Source organism: Argiope bruennichi, chromosome 1 (assembly GCF_947563725.1).
Source record: "Argiope bruennichi chromosome 1, qqArgBrue1.1, whole genome shotgun sequence".
NCBI lineage: Eukaryota > Metazoa > Arthropoda > Arachnida > Araneae > Araneidae > Argiope > Argiope bruennichi.
The window spans coordinates 90,262,032-90,279,200 of NC_079151.1; the positions used below are offsets into that span (position 1 = coordinate 90,262,032).

The following is a 17,169-nucleotide window of genomic DNA, read 5'->3' on the forward strand; positions in this document are numbered from 1 at the left end:
AAAATATTCATTTCATATTTGACCGGTGTTGCACACCTAACTTTAAGTGTGTGCCCCCCCCCCCATCCTTCCAATGAATTTTTTTTTTTTTTAAGTCCAGAGAATGCAGCAGCCAGGCAACTTGACAATTATGTGCAATATTTAACACAATGTCAATCATTAATAACACATTCATATAATAATAATATGACACTTCTAATGAAATATATAACATAAATCATAAAATATTGGAAACTCTTTGTCTAATCACTAAATTTCTTGCACTTTCCTTGTTGCCTGTTTTCATTTGCAAAATAAGTTTTAATTTTTTTTAAAGCTTTTTTCTATTTTTAAACTTTCTAATTTTATGCTTCCATTTGGTATTCACAGGTCATATTCTCGATTTTATTTAAATCCTTTTAATTTTAAAACAATATATCTTTATATCTTATTTGAAAATTACAATTTATTTTCAAATTTGATTACAAATAAATCTGATTTTCAGCAAATGGCTAACTGATTCCATGTCAGTAATTGGATAGATTTTATATTAAAATGTCTCTTCTGATTTTAAGAACTAAGATGAAGAGGAACCTCAAAACTTGCACTTTCTAAGAGCATATGCAAGATTTAATCCAACCCTGGATTTCTTAAAAAAAGAGGAGCGAATGCAATGATTTTCTATAAAAGAATTGTTATGTAGGTATAAAATTTACAGAATAAAAAATTTGCAGATTTTATTAATTAAAATATGAGAAGCTGGATGCTTAAAAAATAAATAAAAATAACAAATCATTATAAAAGCAATGCAATGTTTTATTATACAATATATATACACTAAAACAGTGGTTTTGCATCAAATTACAAAAAATAAGAAATGACAGAATCTCACATTTCAGGAATCGTATTTATAACTGAAGTAAAATATTTATAATCTTGTAAGTCTTGAAAGATCAATTTATAACTTTAAAAAAAATCTGTTATTCACTTGATATAACCAATTCCATAAATATAAATTACAAATATTTATTGAAAATAAATAAAAAACAATTGATGGATGTTAATAGGAAAAAAGGCAGAAAATATTACACAATAAGCTTTTTTTGCCTTGCTTCGATAGCTGTATTTTTTTTTTTTTTTTCATTCTTACTGGAAAGAAAATTTTTAGAAATTATTACTTTTTGTTACAGTAATTTATTTTATCAGAAAAATTTTAAAAAAAATCAATAAAACATAATATAAGATAGCATAAAATGTTGTAACAAAGTCACATTAAATTTAAACTTTATAAATAAAGTTTTGAAATAATAGCAACTTTATTTGATTTGACACTTTTCTTATGTCATAAATCTATTATGAAAAATATGAACAACAAATATTTGAAGAAGCAATTCATCTTCGTTTTAGTTTTAACAAAATTAGATGTATTTTACATTGAAATAAAGGTTAAAGCATTGCGATACACTGCTTAGTCACAAAAACACAGACAGAATTCGGTAATTTTGAAAGCTTGGGAAACAAATTTTTAGAATCAGAGAAGTTGCAGACTTCCAGAAAACTTTATAAATTAAAAAACAATAGTGAAATTATAATTCTGTAGGATAAAAACAGCACCAATACATCATTGTGCTAAAACCATCACCAAACCTTTACTTAAAACCATTACCAAGTATTTTTAAAACAAATTCCCATCAAAGATCCAAGAAAGAAATTCAATGTTATTTATGTTAAGGAAATTAATTTTTCACATATTTCAAAGTGAAATATGCCATAGCCAGAAAGAATTTTTAGAATATTCAAATATAGCACAATTTAAATGGGGGGGGGGATTATTGGAGAATAGAAATTTTAATGAAAAAAATATTTATGTGGGTTTCCTGACTTTTCTTTACATAAAAACAAATAGTATTATATTCAAAAGTCAGATGAGCAATAAAATTTTTTTAAAAAATGCACACACACACAAAAAAAAAAAAAAACACTTAACATAACTTTAGTGGAGTCTCACCTTTTCAAACAACAGTTCATTCCATAACTATTTCAGTTATTTCTAACCATTAATCCAAAACAGTTGCCAAATTTTTTCATTCAGAGAATTAAATGGTTAGATGTAAATTCATATTAAATAATTTGCTTATCATTTTATAAGTACAACTTAAGTGTGACATTTTTTTTCTTCATATTTTTTTTATTTCAAGAAACTACAACAAAAATATCAGATATCGAGAGCAAGAAGCAATTTTGCTGAAAACTAAAAACAAGATCATTTAATGTGAGTGCTCATATGATGCACATAGAGAGAACTTTTACCATTTCTATTGTCTAAAAACTGCTATGATTACAATACTTAAATAAACTTTCTTTTATTCATTTTTATTATTTTTCTTTTGTAATGAAACACTTGATTAAATAAGGATAAATAGATTTTTAAAAGTAAAACAAGCATATCTTTAAATACATTTTTCAACTTGTGTTTTCGGATTAGCAGGAAAGGGACAAAAAATTACGAGAAAGATATTTTTTCTTTTAATATTTACCTGAAAGCATTTTTTTTTAAAAAAAGAATGAAACAAATGGGCATCAAGTGTTAATAGTTCCAAAAATTTAATTTTTTTCCTTTTTTTTTTTTTTTAAATTTTTACATTAATGATTTTAAGACTGATGATAAAGTACAGCTATAACAAATACATATATCACATAATATCTATGAAATTCCAGACCAAGAGCTATACTATGTTTGCAATGATAATAATAATAAAAAAAAAAAAACATAATGAATATTTTCTAATGAATACATACTCAAATGACTGGCTTAAAGACAAGCAGCCAAGTATAAACAAATTTCATTTTTTAAAAAGTAGCTTATTTTTTATATTAATAAAAAAAGAGTATTCCAATATTACAAATGAAAAGGGTGGGGGGAAAAAAACGTTTGTTCAATAACTTTTTTCAAATACTATTTTAAACATCAATAATTTACAAACACATAAACACACACACACCTACAAAAAAAAAAAAAAAAAAAAAAAGCAATATCAAGACAAAAATAAAATTTATACTACATTTACGATTAAAATGAAATATGCAATGCTATTTCATTTGCACTAGATAAATTAATTTTTCATGCTTTTGATCAAGTGAATGTTGTAACTAATCTACTGACATCCATTGATAGGCTTCATATGTTTGCTCAATTGATATCATTATTGCCATATCAATCATTTGTTTTTTTAACTCTAATTGAACGAAGGAAGGCTTTTATCAGTTTCAATCAACAAATTCCATTTAGTTGGAAAAAAAAAAAAAATAATGCCTCCTGCATTCTAGGTGATCAATCTAATTGCCAAATGATTAAAATAGTCCAGAGCATGGAACTTGTTTCTAAACTAATAATTCACCTATAAGTAACTGTAATAGTCATATGGCACTGCAAAACGTATTTTAAACATTCTTTTTTAATGTATAGAGAATATTTTATACTTGATAAATTTTTCTTGCAGCTTTGAAGCTCTGAATCTGTACTTGCAAGAACACAAATATATTTTAACTCAATATACAGTGAGCCACAAAATTGAGTATACACCTCTAAAACTTTTAGACTTCTTCCAATTACAAATTAAATATTGATTTAAAATAGATAATTTTTTTTTATCCTAGATACTTTAACCTCTGCTTTACCATCCTATAATAACACAATTCTATAGTTATTTATTACGAAAAAAGTTAAGCGATTCGAAGAAAAGATAGAAAACCATGCCACAAAATTGAGTATACACTTCTTATATTTGTAAATTTTGCCACCACTTTTTTTAGTTTCAAATTTTCTTTCAAGAGTTTCAGGAGTAGCTGCTGCTTATAACACATGCTATTGAACTTCAACGCTTTTAAATAATATTTTTTTTCTTATTAAAAATCGTAAAATGAGCTCTCGTCGAGAAACTACTGAATCTGAACGTTTATTGGTTGTAAAATGGTCGAAAGAGGACAAATCTCTTCGAGAAATCGCTTCGTTGATTGGTGTAACTCATGGTTGTGTCCAAAAAATACTACAGAAGTATAAAAAAACTGGATCTGTGGCCAATATTCATGGAAGAGGATGTGAAGAAATACTGAGTACTAAAGCAAAGAGGAAGATCATTCACTCAGTAAAGAAAGATCCGAGGGTGAGTGCCTCTAAACTAGCTTTATCGATGTCCTCTACAATCGGGAAAAAGATCTCAGTTGAAACAATTCGACGTACCTTTCACCAATATGGGTTTCATGGCCGTACACCAATACGAAAGCCACTCATCAATTATGCGAACAGACAAAAGAGAATGATTTTCGCCAAAGAACATCGTTTAAAGCCTATTTCTTTATGGAACACTGTAATATTTTCTGATGAAAGTAAGTTTAATCTTTACGAAAGCGATGGACGATTTAAAATATGGAGAGAAGCTGAGAAAGCACAGGCACCTGAAAACACCATTAAGACAGTCAAGTTCGGAGGTGGATCTGTCCTCGTTTGGGGTTGTATGTCGGCTGGAGGAGTTGGAGAGCTTGCTTTTATTGATGGTATTATGGGCAAACATGTATGTTTCGGGATTTTAAATGATAACTTGAAAAAACGTGCCAGTAAGTTGGGGCCTTGGTCAAGCTTCATATTCCAGCAGGACAACGACCCCAAGCATACAACGAAGATTGTGCAGTTATACTTGCTGTATCATTGCAGGAAGCAATTACACAATCCAGCCCAGTCTCCAGACCTAAACGTCATCGAAAATTTGTGGTCGCAATTAGAGAAAGCTGTACATGAGCACGAAATCACAAGCAAGGAAGTTCTCAAGAAGGTTCTGAGAGAAGAATGGGCTAAAATTTCTGTTGAAACCACTAAAACACTAGTAGAATCTATGCCCAGAAGATTACAAGCTGTAATTCAAGCAAAAGGTTATGCAACAAAATATTAATTTGTACGTTAAAAGAAATTAATAAAGGTGTATACTTATTTTTGTGGTGTTGTTTTTCCTCTCGTATCAGATCTTTTATTTTTTTTTTCGTAAAAAATAAATAAATGTAACAATTTTATTAGTATAGTATGGTAAAGCATAGACTAAAGTATATAAGGTAAAAATTTCAATCATCTTAAAGCAATATTTAATTTATAATTGCAAAAAGTCTCTAAGTTTCTAAGGTGTATACTCAATTTTGTGGCCCACTGTATGTAAAGTGAGGTATTCAGTTTGGCAGTAAGTTTCAAAAACACAGGAAAAAAATTATTATCATCATTAATTTTTTTTTTTAAATTTTGGAGAGAACTTTATATAATATTAAAAATTTGTACTTTCCGAAAAAAAACAATAAAAATTATTAATTTTGCACTTCCCCTCAAATATAATAAAATACACAAATCAAATTTCATGTTAAAAATTTTTGGACCAGACAAATTGCACAAAAATTATGATATAAAAGTTTAAAAAAATGGAAACAGAGATACTACATTTAAAAAATTAATGAATACATTTTATGTTTCATTGAAAAAGTCATAATAAAAACACTCATTTCTTTTTTCATCTTAAAAAATAAGAATAGTGACTAGAAAATACAAAATTTATAAGGGGAGTTTAAAAAAAGACAGATCTGTTAGATATATTTGCACATCTCTTTCATAAGCTCTGATGCTTGTGGTCAGGTAGTAACTAATATAAAAAAATAAACTAAAATTACATCCTTTTAAGTAGAAAAGGCAAATAGTTAATTCTATGCTTTAGTCAATTTATCATGAGGCATAAATCCACTGTCTCCAACAGAAAAAACACACACATTGCCATCTGGTGCAATTGCAACCCATGTGATACTGCAATGATATAAAGAGAATCGCAACCAAGCTTCAGGAGGCACTTGGAGCAATCTAAAATGTATTTAAGAATAGTTAGATAATTTTAAATATAATCAATCAAAAAACTTATACAAATGATTAATATGTCCTGGGAAACAATTTTCATCATTGACAAAATCTAAATAAAAATGAAAGCATACCCTCTAATGTGTATGTTATTAATTAGAATTCAGTTTTAATATTATGGCGATTGCATTCTCAAGGACAGAACCTGTGATGTTAGGATCCGTAGCCGTGTAACATAACCACTAGTAAAAGTGATCACTAGTCCGGTGGCTGTTAACTGGCTTATGAAGCTACCACCACAATATGAAGTGTTTGACATCAACATAAGTATCAAAATAAGAATATTTGGAATGTATTACTCCAATTTTTTGAAACTTAAAACAGTTATTTAAAATTAAAAAAGGAAACAAATAATATCTATAATTGTCACATATATTATTCACAGTTATTAAATACACTGAACATTCATGTTCTTCAGAAATGCACAATTATTTTATAACAATGATGAAGCATATGGGAAGTAATAATCTAAAATAAATTTTAATTGCTGCAGAATCCTATTACAAGATGGTTCAAAATGGGAAGGGGGGAGGAATCTGCAAACAAAATATCGCTACATAAAGAATGAGAAAAATTGAATTGATTGATGCTACATTGTATACAAGAAGAAAACAGGGATTTTGTAATCATTAAATTAATACACTCTAAAATCTCTAATTTTTCCCCCCTAAGAATTTTTTTTTATTCTCAGTTATGTAGACATTTGATTATCATAAGATTTGGTTCTATTTATATAGATAATTGGACTAATGTATTTAAAATGAAGTAATGTAATTTATTATTTGTTTTCCAGTTCATCATAAAAAATATTTTTCAATATATGCATATATATATGCTCAATGAAATATGAAGAAATTACGGTTAACACAGAAAAGCAACTCACCTACATATGAAGTATCTTATAACATTAGCATGGCACACAACAATCTCATAGCTATCAGATTTTTGAGAAGCAGGTGCACGATGAAAATATTTCCTGAAAGCTGCTTCGATTCTAGGGCCGTCTTCATAATACTATATAAATTAATGCAGACAAAAATTGTTAACAATTATTTCCAAAATATGTTAAAAAAAACTAATAAACAGAATTTAAATCAGGAACTTTCCTACTTATAAAATAAAATTTTTTATAAGATTCAGATGCAGCAAGATTACCGTTTTGGAAAGATTTGAATAAATATAGAATAATTAATTCTAAAGATAAGAAATATGTTATATTTAAATATAATATCAAATTCTTAAATTCCTCTATAGAAGTACAATTTTTGAGGAAAACCTTTTTTATTGAAAGAAATTTTTACAAATTATTTGCTTTATAATTTTATTTATAAACCTTCTATTGCTTCCTTACACCCATAATTTAAAGATTTATTTATGAGATCCAATCCCATTAAAAATTCTGTTGCCATCTTAAAAATTAAATTGTTAAATATGTCTATTGAACAATTCACAAATCATTTAATTTAGTATTCTAAATCTAATGAGTAAAATGAGAAACTGACATATTACTAAATAAATAATATTTAACTCTAAAAAAAAAATTCCCAATCTAAGAAAGAATGAAGATAAAAAATAAAGAAATATTACAAACTTTATATTCTTCTCGCCAGGTACCAATGGGTGGCTCAGAAGGTATGGGATTTCCTTCACGTAGGAGATCACTGGTTTCCACAGGAACTGTTGGCAAGTATTTGCAAATTATATTTGAAGTTTCAATAGCACGAGTCATTGTTGAACGAATTAATCTTGTATATGTGAAATTCAGACTTTTTAATCGTTGTCCAAGAATGGCAGCTTGTTGACGACCTAAATATTAAAAAATTTTGTATTTTAGATATTTTTTGATTATTTTAAACATGTTTGCAAAAACAAAATGAAAAAATATAAAGAGAACAATAATAATGTCTAAAAATTTCTGATAAAAATATGTCATCACTCAAGTTTGTATTTAATTTAATGAAAATAAAAGTTTCCAGTTTTAGCTTTAAGTAGAGTTGTATTTGAATACTAAATGTGGCACTATTTATTAAAAGTATTCAATAATAATAAACTTATTATTTCAGCTCATTAAATGCTATTTCCAATTACTTCCAGAACTTGAAAATTTTTACATGCTTAGAGTCTGTGCCATCACTAAACACATGATTTTGAGTAAAACTATTATCTTAAAATTTAATAACAAACAATTAATAAATTTTTTCAACAGATAATGGATTGCATAAATTTAGAAGGCAAAATCTTCATATTATTGATACTTATATTTCTATTTCTGTCATTAATAATCTTTTCATTCATAAAACAAAGCATTTTTTTTTTTTTTAATATACTATCTCAGAAACAAATTGTGTAGAGAATGTTATTTGGCATTAAATTAAGAACATAACATTTTACACTCTTCCACAAAATTAGAAAAATAAAAATTCTTATAATTCTAGATTTAAAGTTTTGAAATATGTAACATTTCAACATAACTATGGAAGAATTTATTTGCAAAATACTATTTCATTTGCCACTTTTTATTATAATTCAGAGGATAATAACAAGAAATTAAACTCAAGTTTAATCAGATATTTCTAAATATTTACTAATTTATCATTTCATCAAATTTTGAAATAAAATTCTACAATTGAAACGTAATTAAACTATATGTAATAGATAAATTTAATATGGAAAATCATTTGTCTAAAGTGACAAAGAATAATAATTTATTTAAAATAACAACAGATAGCTATCAGTAAAATGTAAAATCATAATTTTCATTTAAAATTGTCCAAAACAATTTGTATGAATTCATATACACAGATAACACATTTTAAAATGTAAACCACGGAACATTAGGAAGTCAAGATTATTCATTATTTACCAAGAGGTGTTAATTTTCTGTCTTTATCATCATTTTTCCAATCTTCATACTGGCCATGCCTAACAAGAAAGATATGTCTTGTTGCAACTGGAGTCAATTTTGCTTTCTTTTCATCAAATTGCTTATCATCAGAAGGATTATTTTCATGTTTGACTGGCTTTATTAAACTTGAAACATCTCGCCTAATAATAACAAAAAATAATAATAATAATAAAATATTAGAATTGAAGTCCAAAATCAGAATTAAGCTTAAAATATCTTTTTGTCTTATCTCTCAATGTCACATATAATTTCTTAATACTTCTTATATTAATTATTAAGTAAGGAGAATTAAGATTATTTTAGATAAATTTCACTTGTTTGGACAAAAAAAAAAAAAAAAAAAAAAAAACACAATTTTAAATTAAATTACATAAAATATGTTAAAACAGCTTTAGTCAATATATACATGAATCATCTTTAGTTTGAAGAATTATTTTGATAAGACATCAAAATTAGCTTTGAAATCTGAGCTTTCATCACAAAAATTCTAAGAGCAGCTAAAATATTAATTTTTCCATCATGAAACTTCAATTAAAATTTTTAAAAATGAAATACTTTAAAATCTGGTTTTTTTAAAGGTATCTTAATTTAATAGATATATATCAAATACCCACTGCATAGTGGTGTAACTAGGGTGGAGCAGGCAAGGCAATTGCTCCTGGTACCATTATTAGGGAGAGCAAAATTGTGAAATTATTTTAATTTAATAAAAATAAAACTTCCTAAAACCAAATTCATTTGAATATTTTTATTCAGTTTATATTAATTCTCAGATACAAGCTACTATTTAAATTCTTCACACAGACATTTCATTCATAGGCAAATGAGTCATGAACATTGGGAAATGTTTACGACTACTTTGCTTTTTTTTATTAATAAAAACAAAGGCAAATATTTCTTCATAACATAAATGAATTATGCAAGTAGTATTTGATAAACAATGTTAATATAAAGCTCAAAAATTTGTATTTCAACAAACATTTTTATCAATCAACAAAAAACAATTAGTATTTTGAAATGACCCATAGAATGTTTAGAATAACTATAAATTCTGAATAAAAATAACTGAAAATAAATTTATCAATACTAAAAGTGCAATACATAAAATTTATGAGGAAAAAAACCCCCATTTTTGTGTGATGGAAGAAGAGGTATGGATCGAAAAGAGATCAGTTGGATATTTTTGCTACTTTTTGAACTGGAACGAGTTTATTTTGTTCTAAATTCGCACTAAAACCACCAAAAATGAAAACAGCATTCCCTCATTCACTCCAAAAATGAAAACAGCATTCCCTCATTCACTCCTGCTTCACTAGAAAATGAATCATTCTAAATAAGATATTTTTTTTTAAAGAAAACATACTTCAAAACATTCAGATTATTGTTTTTCATAATCATTAAATCCTTTAATTCAATCATTTCATTAAAGAAAATAACTCAGTATTCGATATCAAAATCATTGAAAACAGCAAAATGTAGGAAAGAATATTAATTAAAATTCTTATTTTTATAATAAATTATCTGAATTTAAATTAAAAAAATTCAAAGATGTTACTTCTAAATTAAATGGAGACAATGATTTAATATACTGCAATTCAAAAAATAAAATTGAGAATTTGAGATAATCTAGAATAAATGAAAATGTTTAGAATTTTTAAGAAATTCATGTCTGTTCTGGAGTTAAATGAAATTATGTAACTATAGATGAGTTATCTCTTTAATTATTTTATGTTAAATATTGTGCATGCATAGTTAAAAAAAAAAACTGTAGTTTTAGAAATTACGAATATAGCCTAAATAATTTGTGTACACTTAATACATATGGCATAAAAAATCTAATCCTGAAATAAAATTCATTGCTTAAGGGTGAAGTAAAATTCTCGATTTAAACTGAATTAGCTGAGATACAATAACTTTCGTCGGCAAAAGGGGGGGAAACAACTTTTCAAATGTTTCATAAAGTGATGAAAATAGCTCTGACTTAAATTTCAACAAATGAAATTATTGTTACAAATCATACGCAGAAATTTTTAAATAAAAATGGTTAAAATTGGGGTTAATTCTACAACTAAGTATATCATTAAAAAGATGAGTTTAAATTTCAATGCTGTAAAAATTATGAATTTTAACATCTACGATAAGATATTTAGTATTATCTGTTTGCGAGATAATATTATCACAAATTATCACTAACCATCAAAATTTCACTTCATTTTTTATTAAAACCAATTCAAATGTCAAAAGATTACTTTCAGTGCATTCTCCAAAATATATTTATCTCAAATTTGGTAATTTTAATTCTAATAGTTTGTTCTGCAACATAGCAATCCACATTTCTTTTTTTAGTATTAATAGACAGAACTTTATTATGATCATTAAATAGAGACAGTTCTTTCATTAAAATATGTCAAAAAATTTGTAAAATAATTTTAAAAAATTATTTTGAACAATTTCAACCAAATTTTACTTTCATATTACAGAAAATATTTGATATATTAATAGTTTAAACCACTAAAAATGATTCAAATAAGAAATTTGAAAAAATAGACATATTAGAAATATATAAAATCAGCATGCACTCTATTGATTAGAGCCATAAAAAGATTGCTGAAGGTTCCTGGCATTGATAATTTTCTGGTACCACTTCTGAAATAATCGCATAAAATGTATATTCTGATTTGTTAATCATTACTTTTTAAAATACAATCCCAAATGCTTTTATATGATTTAAATATATTTTTAATATTAATTGTTTTTGCAACTATTATATTACTTAATTTATGTAAATAGTTCAACTAATTTGTTTGAATAATTAGAAAGCGTTAACAAGCTGCTGAGCAATATTAATACAAAAATGCTTCACATATATTTACTTATGCTTAACTTCCAACTCTCACCTAGCATAAAATTTCTCTTTTTTTTTTTTGGAGGGGGGGGGGGAAGAGGATAATATTAGGATTGTGGTTAAAAGATAAAAAGGAGGGCTAGTTTGATAATCGCCTAGGCACTATTTTATGCAGGTAAGTCTCTGCTACTGTGCTTTTGTAGTCAAAATTCTCACGCTGGCTTTTCCCATTGCTGAATTCTTTAATGAGGATAGATTACAATGCACAGGGAAAACTAACTGCACTTTATATAAAGATCTTGGAGCCATTTTAAATATCCATTTGATTCAATGGTAATTCCAAAATGATCAATGAAATTAAGGTTAAAGTAAAAAACTAACTAGCTCGTTTATTAGCAATTAACCTCAATTAAGATAAAATCATCATCTGCAGCACAAGTATATAACTTTATATAAGGATAAAGATTCTCATATCTTCATCTGCATTCTTACACAAAACAATTCTCAATTCTGACTAAATCATGATAATTTTTTTAGTAGAGATTTTAGCAATGTAGGATTGGTAACACACAAAAATACCTCTATCAATTCAGACCAGAAATAGAGTTGAATTACTTTATGAATGAAATTTCAACTTATTTATGAATTGTGAGTAAATATCATTACTGATATCTAGTTAAGGTTTTTGAGACAGCAGATTAGAGAAAAATCAAAACTGTAGTAGGGACACTGACGAATAAAGAGCATAGGGTTCTTCTTTTTTTGGTTACCTTTGATTAGTTATAGAATTATTATTCTTGTTTTCTTTCACTAGATATCAACCAAATCATCACGGGCTGATGCAATGGGACAATGAATGAAAAATGGTTAGGGATGGATGCAACGGGATAATGGTTAAAATGATCATTTAAAACAATGACAAAAATAAAATTCTAACACACAATAATCATTAGTCTCTTTATTAAAATTACTCATTTTTCAATTTACAATGTAAAATGAAAACAAGTATGAGGATTTTAAAGAATTTTATCGGTCATAATTCTTATTACATATTAACACAGACGTGACATTATTTATCTGAAGAATATCCAATAGCAAGAAAATTTTTATTTTAAAGAGTAATGCTTTCTGAAGAACTTTCAGGAAAGAAGAAACACTCAACAGAGCAAATTATGAATTATACTAAGTATTTTTATAGCTATACTTCTATATGATATACTTTTTATCAAATATTGAGCATATGCTATGTAGAATTTCATGTTCAATAACAAACTATAGAGTAAAGAGTCAAAACATACTGTTTCACTTAAATTATGTATTTTATATTAGAAGTGATCCATAATAAAATATTTCTCATTTTACAAAAAAAAAAAAAAAAAAAAAAAAAAAAAAAAATGCAGATTTATTTAATTTTATTCATCTAATTTTTAAACCTACTTTGAAATATTAAACAGAAATAACAAATGGTAGACATTTAGAATCAGAAAGTGAAGAATCTTTAAAAACCTCTTATGTCTTTTATCTTATATTCGGATTAGAATGAGAGTTTTGAAAGAGATTGTTTAATTAGATATTAGATAGCAGTGTAATTAATATTTTAAAGAGTTAACATGTTCGACAAATTTGATTATAATACATTGTTTACTATTATTATGAGAAAAAACATCAATGCATAAGATACTAGGAAAGCTCTTTTTAAAAACATTAGTAATGACGAAAAAAATGGAAAACTTATTAATGTTAAACTTATTAATATTAAATGATTATTGACTATTTTCATAGCAAGACTACTACACTTTTTATAACAAAATAATAATAATAATATGAAATAGTATTCTAAATAGCATAAAAAAAAAATACTTGTCCCAATTGTGATCCCACTTGGTTGAAGTATGTGAATATGTATTTATAGAGACCTGACATTCAATTTCATCTGGTTTTAAATAATGATACAATCCAAATACAGCACTACCACCTGAAGCCAGAACAAACCATTTAGATTTCAACCTGAAGATATTTCTACTCATCACAAAAAAGAATCTGCAAATAAAACATAAGACATAATTAGTTTGGAACAATTGCTTAGGATATTTAAAAAAATCTATAGAGATAGCTACAAGCCTTTCATAATTAGCTTCAAATTAAAATATAATAAGATTCAATTCTTTAGAAAATTTTAGCAAAGATTGCAACCAACGACGATTCAAAAATCAGTTTATATTAACTTAGAAGCACATTTTTTTATACAATGAACAATAAAATAAAGCCCCAATAAATAAATTTTAAAGAATATAAAAAGATTAAATAATATTTAATCTTTTTTTGGCATGGGTTATTAAAAATTTTTGAAATACTATGACGGGAAAATAAACAAAAACGTAATGAATAGGATCAGTTGGTAGTCTAAACACAGAATTTATATATAAAAAAATCCAACTTTTTTAAAAGGAAATTTTGAGATGGAAGAATATCTACAGCAATTGATTCACAAAACCTCCAGAGTATGATTGGAATTTTTGTAACAATACTAACAAATAAGTTCATAAACATTTTTATTTATATTCCAAGAAATTTAAAATATTAAAAGTACACACTTTTATAAATCCCCTATAAAAATTATTTCAAATTAAATTAGAATATGCAGATTAAGAAAAATAAAAATGATTTGAATTTAATGCAAATATTAACAGAAAATTAAATAAACAAACTAATACACAAAAAATTAAAATATTTAAACTATTAAAATTTAAAACATTCACAAAACTGAAAATACTAAACAGGATTATAAAAATTGAAACTATTGCCTGATTATGAATAAAAATGATCAAAGTTGCTAACAGCATGTTTCGCCTCACATATAAAGAGATGTAAATTTCGCAACTGAAAATGCTTTCTATATGAAGTTAGACTTTTCACATGAAGAAATGGGAGACATTGCTAAATAAGTGGTATGCTCATAAGTGAACACTTTCCCAACATTCAAATTTGATACATACAGAAGTGAATTTGAATCTTATATAAAATTATGAATTCATATCTCAAGGATATTGAAAAAAATATGATTTATTTTGTTAGAATTGTAATCTTGAACTTAGAAAAAGTATTTTACACATAAAATTAATCACTTAAAAGAAGGTATATTTCAATGAGCTACCATTTATAATTCTGGAAGAAAACAAAATATTACATCGCCAATTATTTTTCAAACTCCAAAGTGGAAAGTTTTTCTTTTTTTAAAGAAAATATTTCAAATTTGTCTTCCTTTTTTGTGGCTACTTAACTGAATAAAGGTAAAACAGTTCAAAGCCATTGTCATTTGTGAGAAAACTATGCATGTTCAAGGATAAAGATTTAAAACAGAAAGAAACAGTTGGGAATGCAGTATAGGGTTTAATACATTTGAAAGGGAAAGTCTTCCGAGGATAAAAAAATTGACCCTAAAGATTTTGAAGTTAATAGGATACAATGCATCAATGTCAGGTAGTTTGAAGTTATGTTAATTATGTTTTGAGAAGCATGGAAAAAATTATAGCTAACAAAACTAAGAATCTAAAATAAAACTGTATTTACCTTTGAATTTAATATGGGAAAAAAAGAATTAGTTCTAAAATAGCAGGAAAATTAAGTTTAGCTAATATATAATAATATGAGCATTCTTTATCAGTTTCACATAATATATGCACAAATATAACAAATAGGCTAATGATAAGGTTTATTGTTTTTGGATTAATTTTAGAATACTGAATGATAGAAAGTTATCAATGTGGAATGAAGCATTTTAAATTTTTATACTTAGATAATGTTACCAAAATTAGAATGTATCTAAGAATTAAAACATGTAATGCAATAAATTCATTTATATATAAATTCCTCTTCAATATTATTGTTACATTTTCTAAATTATAGAGAGTTCACTTTAAATTTTCTTATCTGCTTCTAATTTTTTTTTAAATTTATACTTAGCTTTAGAAATTAAATAGTTTTCTATTACCTGCATTGTAATCAAAGCTATAACAAATTAGTTGTAGGATCATATTAATGCAGAGTCCTAAACACAGGCAAAATAATACACCATCGCTATATGCAAAACAATGTTCAAAAACAGAAAACTTTCAGGAAGTTTGTGATAAACAGATTTAATCTCTAAATGAAGTTTTTTGTCAAAAATCAAAAGACAACAATACAAAGTTAAACTGTTCAGGTTTATATGTATATTATATTTCACAAAGAATATAATTTAAGTTATAGAATTTCAAAAATGTTGTTTTTGAATGTCATATTCACAACAGGAAAAAAAAAAGTGCTTATCAATATATATAGGTTGTAATGACAATATCTAAATATATAGGAGTTTCCCTACTAAAAATACAAAAAAATAACTCATTTTCTTTGATTTGATCAGTTTTAGCTGTATACTAAAATACAATCTCACTTCATCAGAAAAAGAACCGATTCAAAGTTCAAAGCTTGTCAATTTATACATGAAATATTTTAATAGCAGAACATATAAAAGACACATTGACAAATTTCCATGAGATATTAATCTTTTAATAATAAGCACAATTACAAAAATCTCCCAATTGTTTGCTGATTCAATCAAAAATGATTTAACGTAGAAAAAGTGTTGGAATTGGCCCTCACGCAATAGCTGGGTTTATGAAAACTTTTGTATTATAAATGCTAAAATTATCATCTAAAATATTAATAATAATATGCATAAATTAATAATACATTTCATAATTTTATCATTTTTACTATACAATATACATATATGAAACAATTTATACTTTTTGAAACATATTTGTATAGCATTATATATAATTTTGTGCAGTTATTGAATAGTGTAAGCATATTTTTGATATATGTACTTAAAAAATGTAAAAGAAAAGAATGTTCTGAATTTACAGCAAGTATAAATTCAATGAATTTACAGATAAATGTCACAAATAAAGTATACTGAAGTAAGTTAAGAATAAGTGAAATTAAACTTCAATATTAGTATAAAAACATGAATCTTCAAGGCTTTACCGAATAGGATTATTTATGCATCAAATTTTGTTTAATAGTTAAAGACAATCGTAAGTATGTTTTAATATAAATTTTTATCAATTATTATTATAGAAATAAAGTAGCAAAATTCTTTGTCTTTTAATTCATCAACACGATTCCAAAATTTTTAAATAATATACAAAATATTAACAACTAAATCTAATATTAAATTTTCTGAAATAATGCTAATTTAAAAATATGAAATGTTAACACTTCTGTTTTAAACAATATGAAAAAAATCTATTGGGTTTAAAACTTTAATTTAAAATTCATAGCATATATTAGGTCATGGAAGATGAATCATAAAATCAACAAATTTATAAAGAGTAATCAAATACCTTTAAATTAATTCGATAACAAAAATGGATAACTTAACATGTGCTCTTTGCAGTAAACAATAGTGTTTGTTTTGACTTTTTTTCTGAATAAATTTCCAGTGTTGCCAAATAC

General features: G+C 25.6%; 1 protein-coding gene across 1 annotated transcript; it reads right to left on the reverse strand.

Moving 5' to 3' along the window:
• Positions 1-1,299: 1,299 nt before the first annotated feature.
• On the reverse strand, positions 1,300-17,169 carry LOC129976826 (serine/threonine-protein phosphatase PGAM5, mitochondrial-like). The gene is made up of 6 exons (XM_056090508.1): positions 17,058-17,169; positions 13,531-13,710; positions 8,784-8,965; positions 7,512-7,726; positions 6,804-6,934; positions 1,300-5,866 (listed from the first exon to the last, which is right to left on the reverse strand). Exons 2-6 carry the CDS (start codon positions 13,695-13,697, stop codon positions 5,716-5,718), a joined length of 846 nt encoding a protein of 281 aa, XP_055946483.1. The 5' UTR covers positions 13,698-13,710; positions 17,058-17,169; the 3' UTR covers positions 1,300-5,715.